Consider the following 22,714-nt stretch of genomic DNA (forward strand, 5'->3'; position numbering starts at 1 on the left):
GAAAGCATTTTGACAGAGTGACATATTCATTGCACTATTATGCAGTTAGTGGTCCCTGTCTGATTTTAGGGAACGAAATATAAAGTGTGTGGAACTAAAAACTTTGATTTAATGTCACTTTACATTTAAATATACAAAACTGACATGACACTTTATACAAAATGTACCAAATTGTCTGACATGAGTGTCATTGATAGCAAATATTTAAGAATTAGTTGCTTACAATATGACAAAAAAAATGTGCAGACCCAGATTTCAAACCAAGGACTGCTGGTCAGGTATAACTATAACTATGTTGCTTTTAATTGTATTATGTGTCTGGTGTAAGTTTGAGTTTTAATAGACAGACATTAGATGAGATGGAATAATTCTGGTGCATAAAGTAGAATAAACTACATGGGCCCTCAGATCTCTGTGTTTGGATAACATTTCCTTCATGGACCCTAATTTTATTAAACAACAGCTGCCGGCCATCTGCAGCTGATTTAGGTTTATGAGTAACTCTCCATCATCATTATTATTATTATTATTATTATTATTATTATTATTATTATTTATTATTATTATTATTATTATTATTATTATTAGTTTGACATAAAGCTCCGTGAAACTTTAACCAGCCCACAATGCACCAGAAAGTAAAGGACATCCGGTCGCGTCGTTAAGGCGATTAAGTCTTTATCCGCGAGGAACAGGGACCTGCGGTTGCCATGGTGACGGGAACACGCAAATCCCCCAAGTGCTCCACAATGTTTGACGGACATTTTTTTTTTTTTTTTATAAAGTTTTTTTTAAGTGGTGACACTGCCCTGTATGCTTAAAGACTTAAAACATTAATAAAAAAAAAAATATATATAATAAATATATTCAAAGGTTGGAGCGGGGCTGTTCTTGGTCAACATCTGTGGAGAGGAGACGCCCATCGCCTCATAACGGACCCAGATTTATATAAAACTTTGCGTCGGGTCAAGGTTACCATAACAACCAGCAGTAGTGATCGACCGTTAAACTACAAACGTACATCGGTATGAAGAGTCCAGGACACGTGCGCTGGGTTTCTGCAGGGGAGAGGACGACGCTCTGCTGATAAGCTACCGGGGCGCTGCAGACAGTGAGTACACCTTATAATACATGTTGGTGTGCTTCTCAATATGCATGCACAATATTAATGGAGGTAATCAAATTAATTAGGTTAGTCACATTTCCTGCAAAGATATAACTAGTATAACCCATTTAATCATGCACTGGCAGTGTATGCATGATATTTTGTGTGTATGTGTGTATGCATGATATTTTGTGTGTATGTGTGATTTTGTGTGTATGTGTGTATGCATGATATTTTGTGTGTATGTGTGTATGCATGATATTTTGTGTGTATGTGTGTATGCATGATATTTTGTGTGTATGCATGATATTTTGTGTGTATGTGTGTATGCATGATATTTTGTGTGTATGCATGATATTTTGTGTGTATGTGTGTATGCATGATATTTTGTGTGTATGTGTGTATGCATGATATTTTGTGTGTATGTGTGTATGCATGATATTTTGTGTGTATGCATGACATTTTGCAGTAATATTTATGGCTGGACATTTAATCACAAACAATTTATTTAACTTAATCCAATTATGCCAATAGATATGACTTAAATAGCCTGGTTAGAGTCAAGTGAAAGTCAGTTTTATTTGTATTATCCCAAATCACAAGTGTTATTTCAATTGCGAGCCAAGTTGTGAGTGTTTTTGCATATGCATGAGTGGTTTTTTTGCATTGTTTAAAGTCCTCAAAGTAAACATTTCATGGTGTGTTTTTCAGGTGTCTGAGAGAGAAAATACATCGCTGAGAAGATGGTGAAAAATAAAAACATTGGAGGGCTTCCCGATCGCTCTCCCACGAGCAAGACAAAAAAGGCTGGCTCCAAGACTGCAAACAGCAAAGACTTGATGCCTCTAGATAAGCCGGCTGACCGCAGCATCCCTGTTACTGCTCCGGAGCTCCAGACCGCCGGCCAAGCTCAGCTGGGCTTTTCAGACAGAGTCTACCTGCTGGCGTCAGTCATCTTCCAGAATAACCACCTGGAGAAGCCTGCTGCCCAGCGGTTGGTGAATTACGGCAAAGAAAGAGGGCTCCCGTTACCTGAAGTCAAAGATGAGGAGACGCAGCGTACATCTTATGAGCTGGCCTTCAATACACTTAAATGTGAGTGTTGACTGGTAAAGAGAAGTTTGTTGGATTTGCTGAACCCCAACTAGTGTTTTTTATTCATTCCAGGTACATCAAACTGCAAGTAAAGCCCCTTTTTATTGGCAAACAAACAGCCATTTGGATTGAGTATGAATAGCCCTGGGGAAGTTAATTGGTAGAATTGAATATAGGTAGATTGATTAAGGGTAAATAGATGAGGAAAATAAAAGCTTGAATGACCAGGGGGATCAATCTGGCCCATAATTTGTTGTCAGGGACTCGGGTGGGGTCGGGGTGGCTGAAGTCACTGGAGTCTGTAATCACCATGGTGATGAGGGAGGGGAGATGATCAGACTGTCAGTGCAGGAATTGATTTAATGCATTCTCAGTGGATGGAGAGGTCAGGTAGCACGAACACCTTCATAGCCACATAACACATTATTTTTTTTCCCTTCTCACTATCCAACTGCTGAAATTGCAAGCCTCAGGCCTACATGTCCCACAATTAATCCAGATCACCTCAAAAGATCCATCATCACAAGAGAAGCCCCAGCCTCGCTGCAGTAACCTATATTAGTTTTACAGCTGTAGGTCATGGTACTTACCTCACCATGTGAAATCGACCCGATGGCTAAGGATAACACTAAGAGGGAAATTAGAGAATATATTGCCACAGCATTGTTTTCATCCATCAACCCTTTCTTCTCTATTACAGGATGCCTTTATAACAGGATGGGAAGTTTACTGTTACTGTTAGTTTGCTCAGGAGCTTGAACGTGAGCTCTGCTAAGAGGGAAAATGATCTGCTTGAGCTTATAACAATTACAATATACTGCATTTCTGTTTAAATGTTTTTTTTTTCTTGTTCTGAGTTAATTACAAAGGCAAATATTGTCTATTTCAGTTCAATTTTTCTCTACAGGCTAGTTTACTTGGCTACTTGGCTAGTTTACAGGATTATCTGCAGATATCTGAACTGGTTACATTAGTCCTGATCTTTACAGGAAACCATGGTCTAATAGGAAAACAAAAGAAATAGGAGTTTTCCTGTATCTGATGTTAAATCACTTTCCATTGCTACAGTTTTATTTGCCCAGCAAATTGACAGTACATCATTGTTACACAAAAGAGCATCTGGGTATTGATTTTAAACTTTGGTTTTAGACACATGATTGCAAACTTGCAGATCAAATACGTATTTTGGTCACATGTTTGATTCCCTCGGGCTGGCTGTGTGGTGAAATTGGGTGCAGATGAAATGACACACACAGCCTGGAAGCCAACGTTAATCTCTCCTCTTCCTCCTCCCACGGACAGCCTGACTTTTGGTGCAGAAATTGATTTGCTATAGTGACACACACACCCATGCTTGCACACACATATACAAGCACAAGCCACATGTGTGCACTGCCTTGGAATGACTGATCCAAAATCGAGCTTAGGTCAGTTGTTAACCCAAAGAAGAAGTGCTTCAGCAGCGAAAAACACGCACAGCAAAATGCCAGTGAGCTCTGGTATTGATCTTCTGATTCTAACTCTTATCTGCTTAATACAAAAAAAGACGCTCAATAAGTTCTGCATCGGTTGCTGAAGACACCGACTTGTCTGTTGCTGTGGTTGTCAGTCAATACTAAGATATGGAGTGGGAGCTGGTGATGTTTACCCTAGTGTGGATTCAAGATTTCATAGACAAAGACGAAGCTGAAGTCATCCAAATGACAAATACTAGCAGTCAAGTTGTTTACGCCTTCCCTTCTATGCCTCTTCCTCTCTTTTTTATATTACATTACATTACATTACAGTCATTTAGCAGACGCTTTTATCCAAAGCGACTTACAGGAAGTGTATTCTACATAGGTATTCAAGAGAACTACTAGTCACTAGAAGTCATAAGTGCATCTCCTTTCTTAAACAAGCATCTTAAAGCATAAGCCAGAGCAAAAGTATAGTGCAGAGGCAAATTACTACGAGATATATATATATTTTATTAGATTTCTTTGACCTCTCCTGTCTCTTTAAAAAGCCTTTTTTATTTTATTTTTTTGTCTGCTTGATCACTGACCTGGGGACAGTTTATGTTGTCAATGTTTAATTCCTTGTTGACTTGTCTTACCTTGTGTTCTCAGTTCTGAAAGTATAGTGCAGATGTTATGAAGTTATGTAAATTTATTTTCTTGTGAATTTTAACTGCTAAAAAAGTAGTTGACCTTGTCGCTGGCCATGAGAACCCCCCCTCCTCTTCCCCCCTTCTTTCGTTCTGCTGGCTACTCCTCTGAGTGTTTCTGCCTCATTGTCCATACTGTTCAGCCGGGCTGCCAAACGCCCTTGTCTGATGACTGTGGCCGCTTTATCCTCTGTGTACAACTAGAAAGGTTCTTTGGACCACTTTGTGTTAGGCTGGATTTAGAGCATAAAAGAGAGAAACACAGTCTTTTTTTTGTCCTTTGCCGCAGTCAAAACAGCTACTATCAGAATTCTTCGTCAACATGCAGGTGCATGATATGTTAGATAGATTTGCCATTAAGTCCAAAGGTAATCGCATAATTTATGGCAGGTACCTTTTTTGGCTCGTCCTCTGTTAGATTAATGTGCAATCGGGTGCATCGATGCGAAACAATGTGAGACAAAGAACTGGCTGAAGAGAACTGGAGCCTGCATTCAGGTCTGGCTCTTTCACTAAGGATTTGTTTGACCAAGTCACCATCAGTCACTGCTCATTGTGTATTGTGTAACACCTGGATGGAAGCCACTAAACACTCAACTTCAAACACAGGTCCTGCGATGTCTAGTGCCTCCTGCTGGTGTAGGATCTATTTCTTGTTTGACAGATATTAAGTCATTTATTTCATTTCCTCCTCTAGTCAGGAGTTCTGATTTGAGAAATTCTGTCTTGTCCCACCGATAAAACACAGGCGCTGTCTGCTGTGTAAAGATGTCTACTGTAAGTGATTTATAGCAGAATTTCCTCTGTGTTTTACTCAACCTGCTCTGTGTGATTTATAGCATGCGCAAGACTATGACCTCTACAGACTTAACCATCATGCCTCCCTAAGGGGTCTGTGCTACTCTGTGTACTGAGTGGTTATCTCCTCGAGGCTTATCAGGCCTTCTGCAGTAATGGTGCACTATTGTAAACCCCATTGACCTGAACCTGCTATAAATAAGACCACTGCTGATGATATGCTTTGTATCTTCAATTACAGATAAGCTCTATTACGAGCAAACCAGCACATGTTTACCTTGCTGTTTGTGTGTGTATATGTGGATGTAACTGCATGCAGATGTGTGTGTGTGTTTGTCCTGCCTTGCATGCTATCTACCCAGCGTGCATTTGGCTGAGACCCAGAGTACAGTTTGGCATGATTTGAGATGTTAAGATAAGTTAACAGCAGTGTGTGCGGTTTCCATGGCGTCTGAGACGGGCTGGGCTTACCTCTATTTGCAGCTTAAGAGGTGTGTCTGTCAGGAATAAGAATTACCTGAGACAGCAACGATGTGTGTAGTAGACACATACTGCACACGCACTTTAATATTGAAACCCTGGGTTCTAACACTTACGCAAACATATGCACCTCATTCCCACCTTTTAATTGCTTATCTGCAGCAACACAATGAGAATTTTTTTGAAAATCACTAGAAACACAGCCATGTTAGGTAAATGATAAGTTTGCCCATTTCCAGTGTGTAATGAGCAAACACTGTACCTGCAGAGAGGCTTTGGAAGCAGCTGTTCTTTAATCCTGACATGATAAACTGGATAGTGTTGCCTGCTCTCTGTCTCCCACATATTGGAAAGAAGAGCCCACTGTTCACAGATGGGAACGTTAGGGATAAGCCTGCATGTTCTTTTATGTACATTTCAGAGAGAAAGCATCCTGTAGGCCAGCAGACAGTTGCTGTCTTTATGATATGACAGCCATGGCATAGGAATGGATGAAAATACTCTACAAACCACACATATATATTGGATAGACAGCTATCTCCACTTTAAAGGTCATTGTTACCTTTTTCAGACCACTGTCCAGATTTCATTAAGAAGGTCACGCAAAGTTTAATTGTATAGCCTAGGGAGAAAAAAGTACAACTCACAAAAAACTTAGCAGATGATAGACCCAATTTAATTTTCGTAATTCATCCTGCCTGCTATAGTATAAAAGTGTAACATAAGGCAATCATGCTTATCCATCATGTCACCACTACATCATTTGTAAGTAACATGCTTTGATAACAAGTCACACAAACACTGTCTAGTGTGGTTTGAAAATACAGGTGTGCCTCCTATTCTGATATACTGTTTAGATATAGACTGTTTATTACTTAAGATGTCATTAATGTCATTAGTCCTTCGATTACACCAACCCAATCACCACAGACACAATAAATGAAAGAAATGAGGCAAATGAAGAATCAGATTAACTCTAATTAAGCACCAAATAAGCGTTTAATCACGGGAAATTAAACCCTCCATCGAATTGAATTATCTTTTCAAATTAAATCACGATCATTTGGGCTGCCTCTAGGGGCCTCTCTCGCTCTTTGTCATTATCTCTTTTCCCTCATGTTCTCATCATTAGATATGAATTTGTCCTTAGTAGCATATATCTTACCAGCTAATGGATATTAGTAATTTATTGTGCCTCAATTTTGCTCCAAATGAAAGAGCCCAGACTAGTTTCAAGGGGTTAGACCTTGATATGAAAGATGACACTAATAGGCATCGTTATCACTCAGACACATAATTAGTAATGGAAATCCCCATTACCACATTTCCGTCCTTCTACCTAACCTTATTTTACCTCTCTGACACTTTACGTTTCTGCACAGATCAAGAGCTGCTGGAGGACATCATGATTGACAGCTGCTTTTACCTGACTCAGCCAATGGTAAGTGAGTTACATTGGAGCAGAATTCTTTAATACAGCAGAATTTTTAGAGAAGTAAACATTATTTTTTTCCCCTTGGTGTGTATTGACATTATGTGACAGAGAGGCACATCTGTTACTGTCAACTTGCTGCTGAAAATCGAAATCCTTTTATTGCTGAGAATAGCTTGACTTGAGTTTTGGAGTTTACCATGCTATTACTTTGTTTATGGCTCTGTTTACACTGCACTGTTCTCCTAAACTTTTTGGCTCATAATCCTTTGACGGTGCTCTACTCTGCTCCAATATTCATGTCCTGCTGTTCGTACTCCACATAGGCTACTCTTTGTTCTGTTCTCTAGACCTCTAATCAGTAACAGTTATATTGATGTTCTACACTAATACTCTCCTTCATTAACTCACAAAGTACCTTGTGTCTTTCACATTCCCTACCCTTATCAATGCCAGTTCCTCCCTTTGGAGTAACACATCTTAAAAGGTACTATGAGGCCTTGTCTTTTCCTTTATTACTTTTTCTCCAGCAAACTCCCCATTAATTAGTGATGACATAAAGAATCCCAGTGTGTTTGGATGATGAGGCATCAGACTGTATTCTTCACAGTGTCTATATGTCCTAGAACCAGTGTGCTGAAAGTTATCAGAGATACTAAGGATGGGCTGCGTTGTCGTAAAAGTAAGATTTTTAGCACAGCTGCGTACCTGCGGCTGTAGATGAACGCTCTGCTACTTAAATGAAGAGGTATCCTCTGGAGGAGATTGGCATGTACTTTTGCCCTACTTTTTTTTTACTCCACATAAAAGAAGCTGTAGAAAAAGGATGGTGTCATGGAGTGTACAGACTGTAGACAACCAGTGTCTACTTCAAATTCCCCAACCCTGCAACTGTCACAGACACACACACACACACACACACACACACACACACACACACACACACACACACACACACACACACACACACACACACACACACACACACACACACACACACACACACACACACACATACACTGTAACCTTGTGAAATATTGCCCTGGCTGAAATGAATGGGCCTCCCTATGTGTTGGTGGCAGGTCGTTACTCTGCATCCAGACAATAAAGCCCAGACACAATGAGACAGACTTTAGAGCTCACTCTTACCTCCTTTTACACTGCTGGCATCTATAAAGTTCAACCTTGATAGAGAGAATAGGCGTCCTCGAAAAGGGGGTACATGTGGGTTTTGGGAAAAAATGAGAATTAACTGATAGATAGATTTGCATGCTAAGAAGAGCCTTAGGCAGATTTAATCAGACTGGAGAGAGAAAATGAAGCCTAAATCTATGCGGAGGATGGAAATGAATGACATTATTGGTGTGAGGCAAGCATATCAGGTACACCGCCACATTTTACATGAAATAGGCCCGAGGCCCCATGAAAAAGGAGCCATATGAAACTTCCATTACATATAGAATCTCCTTGAAAATAGTTAAACTAGTAGTTTCCTCTATCTAATGTTAAAAATCAACTTGGTATTAACTGAGAATAAATCAATAGAACATATTAATGTTGTGTATTGCTTTATCTATAAAACTCATCCGATATGATTCTTAATACTTAATTGAATTAAACCATTGCCTCTAACATTGAGCATTAAAACTAGCATTAATTTCAAATCCAGCTTATTGTCCTAAAAATTGAAAATTAGCCCAAATAAAGTGAGACCAAGTACATTTCTTTTGTCATGAACCTGTATCTGACTACACAGCAGGCATGTTTACTGTCGGTCTTTTTCCCACCATGGGAGGCTGTTGCCAGGGAACTTAGTGACTGGGAATTTCCCCGCACCCAAGGGTCTAACCTTGGTAAAGGTCAAGTGGAACTTGCGGTAGAGAAGACGAGGTCGAGAGAGGAAGATTGCCCCAACCTGTTTCTGACCTTTTAAAAACATTAATTAAAAGCCTGTGGAATGAATAATAAGCGCTGGCTAATTTCTTAGCTGCAGAATAAACCCTTGTAGTGTTCTTGCTTCTCGGCCCATTAGCCCAGTAGTTAGGATATTGCAAGCTGTTGCTGCGGTGGAACACCATCTGCCACTAATGCGGCTGGTGCCCTCCCACCCTCAGGGACAGAAAGGTGGAGTGTGAAAAAGAGAGAGAGAGAGGATAGATAGATGAATGGATAGAGATAATCGTAGAGGAGGAGCGGTAGAGACATAACTCTTCCTCCCATATTTAATTAAGTGGCAGCAGTTGGGTCATGGCAGGACATCCTTGAGTGCCTACTGTATGTGTGTGTGTGTGTGTGTGTGTGTGTGTGTGTGTGTGTGTGGATTATTTAGTGTCTAATTCAAATAAATAGTATCACTGCAATGCACCCCTCATTAGGATACTGTAACTAAATGTCATGTTGTGTTTGTTTTGTGTACATTCTGGATATGTACCATATGCAGCTGATCTGTGAGGCATAACCATTCACTAATGCTTGTGTCTAAATAATGTTAATCTAAAATAAATCAATTTGTCTTTTAGGGATGTGGCTCTCTCTTTGGTTCTCCTTTTTCTTTGTTCTCTTGTTAAAACAGAAGTCACCAATTAATTGTACTTTTGTTCTCCTGCTCTAGCCAGATGATCAGACGGGCCTCATTGCCGTCATGCTCTATGACTTCCAGGACAGAAAGTTCCTCCCACGGGAACGCCAGGGGGCGGAGGAGATCGTACAGGAAGTTAGAGATGTGGAGAGCTACCTCCACAGGTAAAGAATGAAAAATAAAAAATAAAAAGGAGTGGATTCATAAAAGGGAATTCAAATTGAATATAGAAAAGGTTAGAAAACTTTTTTTCTTTTGTTCTACGTAGGTTCAAAACCAAGCTGGCAGCCTCTCTGGCCCGCTGCAGGATCAAACACGATCTCTTGTCCATTGAGTATATCCTGCCAGAGAGTGTGAAGATGAAGCAGGAGAGATCAAGCAGTCTTCCACTTTACGCATGGGTCAACACACTGAAGAGCAGGTTAGCCGAGCACACTCAAACAAACAGCACTCACTCACCCACCCACCCACTCATGAGCATGCTGACGTACACCTGTACATGCACACCTGTACATAAACCCAGGAATGCACTGTAAGCAAATACAGAGTGCAAGCATCTACACACACACACACGCCTACATCTACACACAGACCTTTAACTTGGGGTGCAGCCCAATGTTTTATAGGCTAGGTGCCTTGCTGGCATCCAATTAAACCACTGCACTATGTGTGTGTGTGTATGTTTGTGTGTGTGCTAATGTGTGTTCTTGCAAGCGCCCTGACAGGCTGATTCAGTTAGGTGTAAATCCTGCTGCTGTGGACAGATTCAATCAGCAACAACCCTCAGCAAGCTCTAGGACTGTAAAGGTCACCTGTTGGGACTAGTGGTCTGTGTGTGTGTGTGTGTGTGTGTGTATGAGCCTGTGGTTGTGTGTATCTTAATAGCTCTTACAGCACGTTTTACTACTAAAGTCTTTTTACACACTATTATTATCTATGATGAAAGTCTTTCTCCTTATCCCACCTCTCCCCTTCTTCCCTCCTTCATACCTTCTCTTGGGCTTTACCTAATCTGCCCTCCTCTCTCCTCCCCTCCAGTGTCGATGAGGTCCAAAGTGACCTGAAGAGTGCGGGCTTCTCGCAGGTGAAATCGATTGGGCAGCTGGAGGGCCAGACGTTCTGGCAGGATCCTCACTGTGGGGATATACTGGTATTCCCTGCTCAGCTGAAAGCTCAGCTGTACTCCAGCAAGCTGCTTAGCGACCACATACTCATCATACAGGTACAAGCTTCAAAGAGAGAGAGAGGAGGTTTCTGACACGAGCAGCCTACTACACAGACTTTAATGTGGTTGTTGAAATCTGTTCGGGCTCATCAATCTCCTCTGATATTTATGATTTCACTTTGGTAATGGACTTGCTCAAATTGATTATAAGACTGAGTTTCCTTATGCCAACTAAGATTAGTTTTCCCAGATACAAATATTTCACATCAGTTCTTCTCATTTAGCCGTACTTCACTTTGGGCCATAAAGAATCCTGCAGTCGGGGAGGGGGAGAGCAGCTTAATCATTTCATTTCTACTCCATTAAAGTCAAGCTGCCATACAAACTGTAAGCAGCACAGCACCACAACACAATTAAATTGGATTTCACAGCCAAATTCAATCAAATATTCAACACCACTGCTTAATGAATCACCTCTTCCTCTTACCATTTTATGAGCCTCCATCACAGTTTCTCTCCCCTAGTTTCTCTCTTTTCAAATGTCCTTGTTCTCATCCACCCTGGATTGTATTTCCTGACAAACCCTGTAATCTGGATATCAACTAGAGAAACTCAAGCCAGCCCAGTGGTTCCACAGGGATAAATTCGGCCCTATTTCCAGAGGGGACCCAATTGATTGAAGGACATCTTTGTTGTAATCTGACTGCACTGTTATTTTTTCACTCTTTTTCCTCCTTTGCTTCCTCTCCTCCTCTTTCCTCCATTCAGTACCTGCTTGAAACAGCTGCTCCAAACTCCCTCTCCTCTCTCATCTATTCCCATCTCAATTCTATTTACCATCATCATACAGTGCAACTTTTCCTCCTATTTTCTCTTATCTTAGTTTGTGTCTCATCAGTTTGCAGAGCGTTGCTGCTGGGCAGAAACCTGTATCTGGAAGACTTATGTTGAAGTCTGTCTCTTTATCAAACTAACGCTTTCACTAAATGTGTCTGCAGGATAAATCTTGCAGCCTGGGCCCAAACGCAGTGTGCTCCCTGCTACCAGAGGAAGGAGATGTTCTTATGGTGGGATGCTTCTCTGGCCTCACCGTGTCCCACACCGCCTCCCTCATTGCAGAGAAACACAAAGCCAACAGCAAAGTTCAGCCCACAGTCTACGTTTGTGTCAGTGATCGTACAGTCGCTCAGAGGGAGGAGCTGCAGCAGGCTGTAACCGCCATGGGCTCCAAGAGTAGGCATAAAATGGAAGTGTCCATGAGTTCAGAATCTGTTTGTGTCCTTGTATGCGAAACAAAAGAGACTGAATCAGAGGAAATGGCAGCCTATTTACTGTTTTTCTTTTAATGACACCATAGGCTGTCTTTGTCTTCATCTGGCTTTCACTTCATTGAAAGAGAGAATGAGAAACTGAATATTGCCTGTTGGCGTTGTCACACTGATACACAATTTTATTTTATTTTTTTAAAGTAAATAGCTTTGTAAAAAAAACTTTTTCGGTAAAGTGAAGTGATTCAATTTGATCACGCTATTCTGTGAGAAGCTTTCGGGTAATCAGACAGGGTGTATTAGTTGCAAAATTGGTATCTACTGTCAACAAATTCTTAAAGACTCTTATATGCAGGCAGTGCACTTAAAACCAAATTGTCTGCTGAGGTTCTGAGCTGTATGTAAATACAATATTATATTCTGATAGTGGCTGCCAACTGAGCTAGTCATTAGGGAAACAATTAAGTTCATGTAACAAAGCTGACATTTTAATTGCAAAAGACGCCTTCAGGCAGGGTGTTTTTCTACAAAGAAACATAACAGAACATTGTGAGTAGACTTTAATCATCGAGCAAATGTATATTTGTGATTATGCAGGGTATCATTGAACTCTATGTGCATTCTGCTCAGATGTGAAGCTGATACCGGAGGTCTTCCAGTCTTTGGACAGCAGTGACAAGCGACTCCAGAAGTTGCGTGTCATCCTGTTGATGCCCAAGTGTTCTGTGTCTGCAATCAGCAATCCGGTCGAATTCTTACTGCAAGAGAATGGAGGTAAATACCGATCTATGAGGATTTCAGAAATACAAGTTATAATCTAGTGTACATTAAGCCTCAGATATACTTTCTGCAAGAACAGTAACACGCACATGAGCTGAAAGCATTTGTATCTTTTATAATCCGTGGGGGTTTTCTTTGTCAAAAACAGACATTCTTAAACGTCCTCAGAGTTCTCTGCCCCTTTGTGTAGTTAGAACATGTTGGATTTGCACATCCAAAAACCTTTTGCACAGAACCCCCATGAAGGTCTGTGTCTCCTGGTGTCAATCTGGCCGTGCGGACACCCGCAATTCTTGCAGATGCGGCATCCATAAATGAAGCTCTACACTGGGTTGTGTCCATACTTGTGTAGAGCAGAGGCACATACTGTTGGAAAGGCTACACAATATAGGATGCTGTGTGTACAGTGCACTCACAACAGCAAGAGTCATGATGCATAACAATGAACACACAATCTCATATTCTGTGAATCTAAATTATGCAACCTCCTAACCCTGTATAGCTCTTATTATTACTTTTACATGTTCAATAAAAAGTCTGTTTGACAAATATGGAGGTAAATGTTTTGGAGCAGCAATCCTATTTTAGGTTGATAGCATAAAAATCTACTAAAACTTTATTACTTTTTTTTTTTTGTGCTTAAACAAAATATGAAGAGCTTTACTATGAAAAACAATATCTTTATATATATAAAGATATTGCTTTGATATATATATATTGCTGTGTTTAATCAAGTTTTAAAGATACGTATTAATGATCCACCCACGACCCTCTCATATCCTGCATATATGAACCCTTTAACAAACCTGTCAACACAAGCCGTTCCATCTACCTTTGTGGATGTGACTTATATAAGGGTTGCTTATATAAAAACCCATTCTTATGCACAGCACACTTGTAAACAGATCAGCTAATAAAAACAGAGATACTGCTCTTTCTCAGACACAGAATTGCTGCAGGACTTATCCCAGAGCTCCATAGCCAAGAGCAAACTGGAAGCTCTGGTAGCCCAGCAGAGGAAGGATATCGATCACGCCTTGAAGTGTGAGTGTTGAACCACCTGCTCTCATGTTGACATGCACACACACACACACACACACACACACACACACACACACACACACACACACACACACACACACACACACACACACACACACACACACACACACACACACACACACACACACACACACTCAGAGACACATGAGCTCAGGTTAAAGCGCGTAGCCTCCCTCACCTCTCTGACACAATGAACCTTATACTTCCTAATTAGCTAATCTCGTATGCCATTAGGCTGAAGACTGTGGTATCCCGAGGAGATTGTCTGAGTGTTAATTAGGAATGCTAATGTTCCTCTGCGTCTGCCGTCCACAGTCCCCTACAGTAGTCCTTGCATAGTTTAAACAACTGATAAGCAATACTCCTTTGCATTGCATACATTCTATAGAACTGAATATGACAGAGGGACCATAGACTGTATTAGAGGCACCAACCTTGAGAAGTATCATATTCTGTTCTATACAATTATCACGGTTCTATTCTGCAGTCAATGCTCTCCTGCTTGGTCGTATTGTTAGCCCCAGTTTGTCTTGTATTGTTCAGTGCTTTTCTTTCTGTGTTGGTCTGGGTCATGTTCATTGAGCAGTTGGAGTCTTTCTGTTAGGGGCAATGAAAACCAGCTCCTCTAATCACACTGCCATTGATCAGCCCTCTTCCACATTTTTGCCAGTGTAGATACTTTCTAATAGGACTGTTAATTAATGGCGGGTGCGTATCGAGTATTTTGGCTTGGTTGAGTCGTTGGTCTCATTTCACTGACTCTACATAACCATGCGCATCACACAGACAGATACAAACACACCTCCATAGCCCTTAATGTCCCAAGTGTGAGGTAGGTGTGTTGCAAAACAGGACATCTGAATGACAAATGTTGCTGCCTCAGTCCTCTTCTTCTTCAGTTCTGCTTCCTTGAAGCAATATTTCACATTTGTATGGAGCTGATTTGCCACATCGGAGCAGGTTTTCTTTATCAGCTTGGCGTTAATTGTTTCTGTCTGGCTATAATTAGTGAGAAAGAAAGAAATCAAAGCTCCAGTGAAAGAAACTCAAACGGCCGATAGCTTCACAAATCTACAAGCCAGCAGCAGTGGAATGAAATGAGCTATGTATACACACAAAGGGTACTACGGAATTAATATTCAAGAAGCTATTTCTTCAAAGGGAGCGCTTGATGAGGAGGACGGCTCAGTTTGAATAATCACATTTAATTGTCATCAAATGAGAGGAAGAAACTTTTGACTGAATGTATGTGTGCTTGTCTGTCTTCCTGATTTAATTGAACATGAAATTAATATGTTCTTTTTAGATTGTTGCCTTATGTCGATAAATCAGCTTTATGTTTATGTCTTGCTATTATGTGTCACATAATATTTCAGATGTATTTACATTTAAAAGGGCAATATAATAATATAATATAATATAGTTGCAACACACAGGGGCAGTATTAGAGAAAGTACTTCTAAATAATATTTACATAGAATGTTAATACAATGCACACATTTTTTTGTATAGTCTCTAAGGTTTTGTCAGTGGTGTACTCTACCTGTTCATCCTACAAAGAGGAGAATGAGGAGGTGGTGAGCAGAGCCCTGGAGCAAGCCAAGGCCCGCTCAGAGCAGGAGGGGGAACCAAAACAAGCAAACTTCAGGTCAGCCTGAGGTCTCTGTACCGCAGTACCCCGGTGCACTCTTTGCATCTGTACCTGTCATTGTCTTTCTTTGCCTGTTTGCCTCACTGTCTGTCAGCCCGCTCAGTTGTTTGTCTGCTTCCCCTCAGACAGGCTTCTGTCAAAGCTTCAGCACACCTCAGACAGGAACTGAAGGAGAAAATATAATCAAAGGTCCTTTTAGGTCTCTAAATGCTGTGAGAAGGGCAGGAAAAAAAACATTTTCAGACAGCTTCCCTTCTCCTAGACATTCTTTATATTTCTTGAATGTATTTTTTTGGTTTGTGTGTGTGGTTTGAAGAACTTGAGACTTGTTGAAGTTTACCATTCATGTAACCCTGAATGTACCAAGACTGACTCCTTTCCTGAATGTCGCTGGCCTGGTGTGCTGCTGAAGCCTCAGGCTCACATAAATAAAGCACAAGTAATGTTACTGGTATGGATCACACTGGCTTTAATTACATGACTTTTGGACTAACATTAATTTACTTACTTAACTAGCTTGGCTCATGTTTTTCTGTTTCTGTATCTGTGTGTTTCATCTAGGCTTAGTCCATCCCCGTTCAGCATTCCTGACCATGCCGAGGATCCAATGGAAACACAACCCTTCTTCATGTTGGAGCCCTCAGAACAGAACAATGGCTGCTTCCTTGCTGTTCTCAGCAAAGAGGTAAGCATCACTTAAACAGAACCTCACAGAGCAAAGAAGTGGTTAACCCTTGAATAATTGACAAAGAAAGAATGTTATCTGCATCACCAATATTAACTAGTTTATTTATCTTCACACTACACTCAACTACCACAAGAGGTCAAGGGTTAATTTAGCATTTTGATATTTTATTGCCTCCACACTGGCGACATGTTATGTTTCTGGGTAGTCTGTTTGTACGTCCGTCCCATTCTGGTGAAGCAATTTCTCAGTATGCCTGGAGGGATTCACTTCATATATGACGCAAACATCCATTTTGACTTAACGATAAACTGATCTGATTTTGATGGTCAAAGGTCAAAGGTTAAGGTCACTGTGCCCTAACTTCCTTCCCCTTCTCTTAAACGCGATATCTTGGTAACGCCTTGAGGCAATTTCATCACATTTGGCACAAACATCCATTTTAGCTAAAGGATGAACAGACTAGAGCTTGGTGGTCAAAGGTCAAGTTAAAGGTCACTGTGACCACGCTTGTCACATTCTTGTGAAGGCGAGATCTCAGCAACACCTTGGGGGATTTTTTTAAAATTTGGTACAAACGTCCACTCGGACTGAAGGATGATCTGAAATGTCTAAAAGGATAAAATAATAAAAATACTTTTTGGAGTTGACTGGTTGGCGGAGGCAACTCAGTTATTTAGGGTAATTCCTTTTTATGCCTTTTTTCATGACATATTTTATAATATGCTTTACTGTGACTTTTTATGTTTGTTATTATAAACTTTATTAAAATTTTATGACATACTATACTATGATATTTTTTTATGATATGTTTACGACACATTCTTTAATGACACTTTGTATGAATTTAAAGGTCATACTATACTTTGACTTTTGTCATGAAAATATTTGACACAGTAAATTATGAACTTTTTTATGGCATACTATACTATGACTTTTTTAATACATGTTCTATGACATTTGGACAATTACTTTTTATGTTTTTATGACTGGGACCTTTTTCTGACTTTAGATAGTATACTAAACTGACTCTTTTATGATAGTTTTATGCCATACTATGACATACTATTTCATGATTTACTATATGGCATACTAGATGTTGACTTTTTATGACATATGGCTAAAGACTGACTATGACATTTTTTAATGACTTTATTGGCATACAATAACTTTTTTATGACAAACTATAGTATGATTTTTGTGTGACATATTTGAGTACACACACTGAACTTTTCATCAATTTTTTGACATAATATACGATTCCTTTTTTTATACCTTTTTAATAGCATTTCCATGCCACACTATGAGCCCAGTATGACATTTTTATGACTTTATGACATACTTTACAAGGACTTTTTTATATGTTTACGACATACTGTACTATGACTTTTTCATTATATGTTTATGACATTTTTATGATATACATTTTTATGATTAATTTGGCATTTTTTACGAAACACACTATATTCTGACATTTTTTATCAACTTTGATGATACACTATGAAGTTTTATGAAACACTATACTATGACAGTTTAAGTGAGATAATATTTTTTGACAGTTTTAATTTTTACCATACAATCACACAATGATATTGTATGATGTACTATACTGTGGCTCCAAGGCATACTGAACGTGGACTTTTTTTCTGATGACATTTCGTTTTAAATGGTATTTTTATGGCTTACTATTGGCCTTTTTGTGACATACTATAATTTGGCATTTCTTTTGACTTTTTGGCATCCTATAATTTTTTTCATGATATACTATACTTTGAATTTTTATGACACGCTATAGTAAGATTTTTTATGGCATGTTTCTAGCAGTAGGCAGTACGGCGGTGTCGTGGTTAGCGCCGACACCTCACAGCAGGTTCGATCTGCGTCAGTGTGGGTTTTCTCCGGGTTCCCACAGTCGAGAGAAATTCAGCTTAGGTTAATTGAGGTTTCTAAAATTGCGTGTAGGTGTGAATGTGAGGTTGACTGGTTGTCTGTCTCTATGTGCCGGCCCTGTGATAGTCTGTCCGGGGGGGACCCTGCCTTCGTCCAATAGAAGCTGGGATCTGTGACCCTTTTCTGTGACCCTTTTCTGATTCTTTTCTTCGTTTGTATGAAATACTATACTATGAATTTTGATTTGACGATTTTTTTTATGGCATGATATGCCATAAAAATATCTCACTTATTATTATATATCTCACTTATCACATGCAACATTTTTAATTACATTTTCATTCACATGACTTTTTATGACATACAATAGTATGATTTCTTATGACATATATTTTGACATACTATACTATAACATTTTATGGCATACTAAAGTATTACCTTTTAATAACATTTTTAAAGACATTCTTTGTCATGAAATGTTTTATGGCATACTATACTATGACATTTTTTGTGACTTTTTTATGACATACTATCGTATGACTTTTTTTGACATTTTAACGGCATACTATGCTGTAGTACGTATGTGCATCCCATTGGCGTGTCTCAGGAATGCTTTGAGGGATTATTTTTAAATCTGGCGTATGTTTGTCTTCTTTGTGTAGAAACAGAGCGCTTTGAATTCCTTTTTGTGACAGGCACTTGGTCAAACTTGTGAAACAGAAAAAAGAAGAGGAGAGTTAAGGTCAGCCTGCTAGAAGAAATGAAAATGTTGGGTCACAGACGCAGGTGTCTGGTCCGAGTCTAATCTGCAACCAGAAGGAAAGTGTGAGATGAAGGAAAATAGAAAAAAACCTGTATAAATAGAAAAATGGTAAATCAGAATGAGATGAAAGGAGGAGAGGAGTGAAATGGTCGACATTACGAGCTGCAGTTCGAGGAGTAAAGTCAGAGAGCAGAGTCTTTGATTTCATTACCCAAAGAAGAAAACAAGTAGGAATCCACTTTTCTATGTATATGAAGATGTTCACGAATAACACTTGGAAATTATACACTATAGAAGTGTCTTTGAAGTGATTTGAGTTTATTGTAGCACTGTATGTTTTTGAATGGAGCGCTCTGTTAGATTTTCTGACTTTTTTATGAACATAAATAATTGGGAAGACCTCTTTCTCTTACTCTAATGTGTTGTCTTGTCACAGGCTTCATAAAGCCAGTATTGCTTCATAAAGTCTCTCTCCCGGTTTTCCTATTTTAGCCAAACTCATACACCTTCATTATTTTGGGTGGTGGTAGCTAAGTGATGCAGTAAGACTGTTACAGTAGGAAAGCCCAACTCATCAGCAAGTCTCATCAAGGATGTGTGACCGGGCTTCCCCACATCCTCATAATCCACAACATAGCCAAGTTTACGACATACTTCCTGACATTATGAAATTTGCTCTTATGATTCCCGTGCAGGGTTATTAAGCCATTTTACCCCCACCGGGTGTGACGGAGCGCTCTGGTGTCTGTTCCTTTCTGGCCATCCATCATGTTTTATACCTCCGCAGATAGGAATGAAAAGATAATCAAAGTGCTGTAATGGTGCCTCATACAGGAAATCTTTTTCTCCCCACCTCCAATAAACTCAGCTAATCAAAAGTTATTGTGGCCCTCTGAAAAGCACCATAAAAATAGCAATTATATAAGTATTTGAATGCTGTCTGGCTTAAATCGGCTGTCATAGTGGCACCAGTAAAGTCCTTTATTAGCCCTCCATACAGAAACAGCTGGGAACAGTAAAGACAGTCAAGTAATGTGTTTCTGGCCTAATTTCCAGAGGAAGCAGAGTACATCACAGGTGGACTAATCTGTAATAGTCCCCACCCCAAGAAGGAACAATTGTACAGTATCAATATGGGATTCAGAACCCTACACTTTTCACTTTGAGTTAGTTCTGCCATTTGTTTAGTGTGAGTTTCATAAATTTTGGTGTAGTTGTCAAGATATATAGGACGTAAGGATTTCGTACGTTAGTATTGAAACAATGGGTTCAGCTCCAGCGTGCTGTGGCAGCTAAATTTGGCAAAGTGTGGAAGGAAATGAGAGATTTACAGAGAATGGCATAGTTGGTTAGTGCTGATGGAGAGGAAGTGAGATTTACAGGGGTGAGGGGGAAGAAAGGGTAGCAAGGGAGAGTGTGTGTTGAATAATTCAACCCCCCCCCCGTCTGTTTGAGTTAGCATCAATGAAGTTCATGGCGTCTACTGAAGACTGCATTACAGTGGTGCTTCTAAAGCATGTTTACCTGTGTGCACAGAGTGCGTCAACACAAATGAGCACATGCACGTGTGCAACATGCGCTTTTACACATTACAGCATGACCACATACCTGTACACGTAGAATTACAAACAATTTAGACAAACACATACATATTTGCATTAAAGTACAAGCAAGCACTTAAGAGCAAAATACACACATAAATCCTCACGCAGGTCCCCGTAGTGTACACTGTGCTTGTGAATAATTCAGGTGTTGAGGAGAGCAGTGGGCTGCTGTGAGGGCTGGTGCTGAGACATAAGGTGACCCTCTAGCCAGCAGAAATGACATGGTGGCTCTCTTCTCCCCTCTCCTCCTCCTTTCTTTTACCAATATTACTTTTGGTGTACAGCACAGACAATTCTTTTTTTTCTGGTATGGTAAACGGTATTGTAAACAGAATAGTTTTTAAGAATATCCATAAAAATGTTTCACCCTGAAAGTGACTCTGCCATGTCTTAGAATATAAAAGCTTTTGCTTTGTCACTTCTCAACAGCCCGAGCCAGTGGTCAAAGAAGCACCACATGAAGTTCTTGTCAGGGCAAATGCCAAAGGCATACTGGACAAGATCGGCTCCAACCATCTAACCAGAAAAGAGAAGAATAGACACGCCAACAGGATGACAAAAATAACCCATGCTCGCAACTCTCAGCCCCATCTCTCCGTCAGTATTCATTCCAACAACCAGGGGACCATGGGGAGCCACAGCACTACTTTGTGTGGACAGGATTTGACTAACAGACGGCAGTCATTACAAGGTGCGCATGAATACTCCAGCCATATATCTTAAGTCAGTTGTATGTAGTAACAGTAACATACAGCTGATTAAAAGAGACATTTTGGTAAATATGCTTATTTGCTATCTTGATGAGAGTTAGAGTTTTTGCAGGATTGATAGCACTCTCATTTCTTTCCGTTAAAAATGAAGCTACAGAAAGTTACAGCTAAGCAGAGCTGACCATCTCCTGGCTGTAGTTTCATGATTACACAAATATGAGAGGTTTCAATCCTGTCATTTATTCGGGCAAGAAATCAATAAGCATATGTTCTTTCAAAATGTCAAACTCTTCTTTTAAGATTTTGGCTCAGAGGAGTAACAAGAACTGAATGTGATGTCTTGTACTGTTATTCTTCATCCTATTTTCTCAATGTGTTCTGTACTTTGGTTCAAAAATATGGTCCTTTCCCTCCGCTCTCCATCTCATTGTTTCTGTCCTTAGGAAAAGTCAAAGCAATGCGCCTGCAGGCCTCAAAGCACACAGTGTCCAGCTCCTTCTCCTTCTCCAAACAAGAAAGCAGCACACCCAAGAAAAGCATCCCCCCTGTGTTAAACACTACAACCACCACCACTACCCCTCCTCCTGCTATCCCGCTGGTCCGTCCCCGCAGAGCTCCTCAAGAGGTGCTGAAGCCCGTGCTGCTCGTCCTGCCTCCCGTTCGGTTCCCCGACTTCTTCCCACCTCAGCTCAGCCGAACAGGATTCAGCCCAAGCTTCAACTACAACAAATGGAGGCCCCCGGCTCAAAGTGTACCCTTCTCCCGCTCCAGTGGTGGTCTCTCCAAGGATGCTTTGATCAAATCCCGGCCTCTGTTTTGATCTCCCCAACACCAGGAGAAATATATAAGAGATTTTAACTTTTGTGCCAAAAGCTTACTTAAATAAAGCCAGACTTGTATAAATCTAACACCAAAATATATGCAGTGTTTTTGAAATGCCAAATAACATAGAGCATGTAAAAAAAAATCTCCTTAATGCTTCTAGAGCCATTACTACAGTGTCTTTATGGGCCATAAAGAGCAGCCTTGCCACAGTCAGGATCTAATCAACTGCATTGGGGCTGGGCCAATGTCATTTCAGTGTCATCTCATGATGAATAGCTGCTACATTACATTCCACTGACCTGCAAAATTAAAGGACATTCAAGAAGCTACTCCTTTTTTCTTTTCTTAATGCATTTATTGTCACAACAGATTACATTTAAATGGTGTAGAGATGAGTGAAGAACAGAACTGAAATGAGTTACAGCATCTTTCTTGTTTGTTTTGTTTTGTGTGTTTGTTTTTTTTTTTTCATTTCGATCAGACTGCATTCACAGAGTTCATGTGGAGTGCAGGTTGTGGACATGAGCCATAGGAGCAGTGTAAAGGTTTAAATAGCAGTGACAGCAGACTTTTTTTTTTTTTTTTTTTTCTGCTGTATGTGCGTGTATATTTTGTTTGTGAGTGGGAGTAGACTGGTTGGTTTACTGAAGAAGAGAAAATATAGTTAACCCTTT

General features: G+C 40.0%; 1 protein-coding gene across 1 annotated transcript; it reads left to right on the forward strand.

Moving 5' to 3' along the window:
* The first annotated feature begins 1,836 nt into the window (after window positions 1–1,836).
* LOC129090431 (putative methyltransferase NSUN7) lies at window positions 1,837–22,113 on the forward strand. The gene is made up of 12 exons (XM_054598082.1): window positions 1,837–2,200; window positions 7,010–7,068; window positions 9,671–9,801; window positions 9,906–10,058; window positions 10,676–10,859; window positions 11,801–12,035; window positions 12,701–12,844; window positions 13,793–13,894; window positions 15,425–15,560; window positions 16,125–16,248; window positions 20,935–21,196; window positions 21,659–22,113. Exons 1-12 carry the CDS (start codon window positions 1,849–1,851, stop codon window positions 22,033–22,035), a joined length of 2,259 nt encoding a protein of 752 aa, XP_054454057.1. The 5' UTR covers window positions 1,837–1,848; the 3' UTR covers window positions 22,036–22,113.
* Window positions 22,114–22,714: the final 601 nt, after the last annotated feature.

The sequence above is a fragment of the Anoplopoma fimbria genome, chromosome 4 (genome assembly GCF_027596085.1).
Source record: "Anoplopoma fimbria isolate UVic2021 breed Golden Eagle Sablefish chromosome 4, Afim_UVic_2022, whole genome shotgun sequence".
Taxonomy (NCBI): Eukaryota; Metazoa; Chordata; class Actinopteri; order Perciformes; family Anoplopomatidae; genus Anoplopoma; species Anoplopoma fimbria.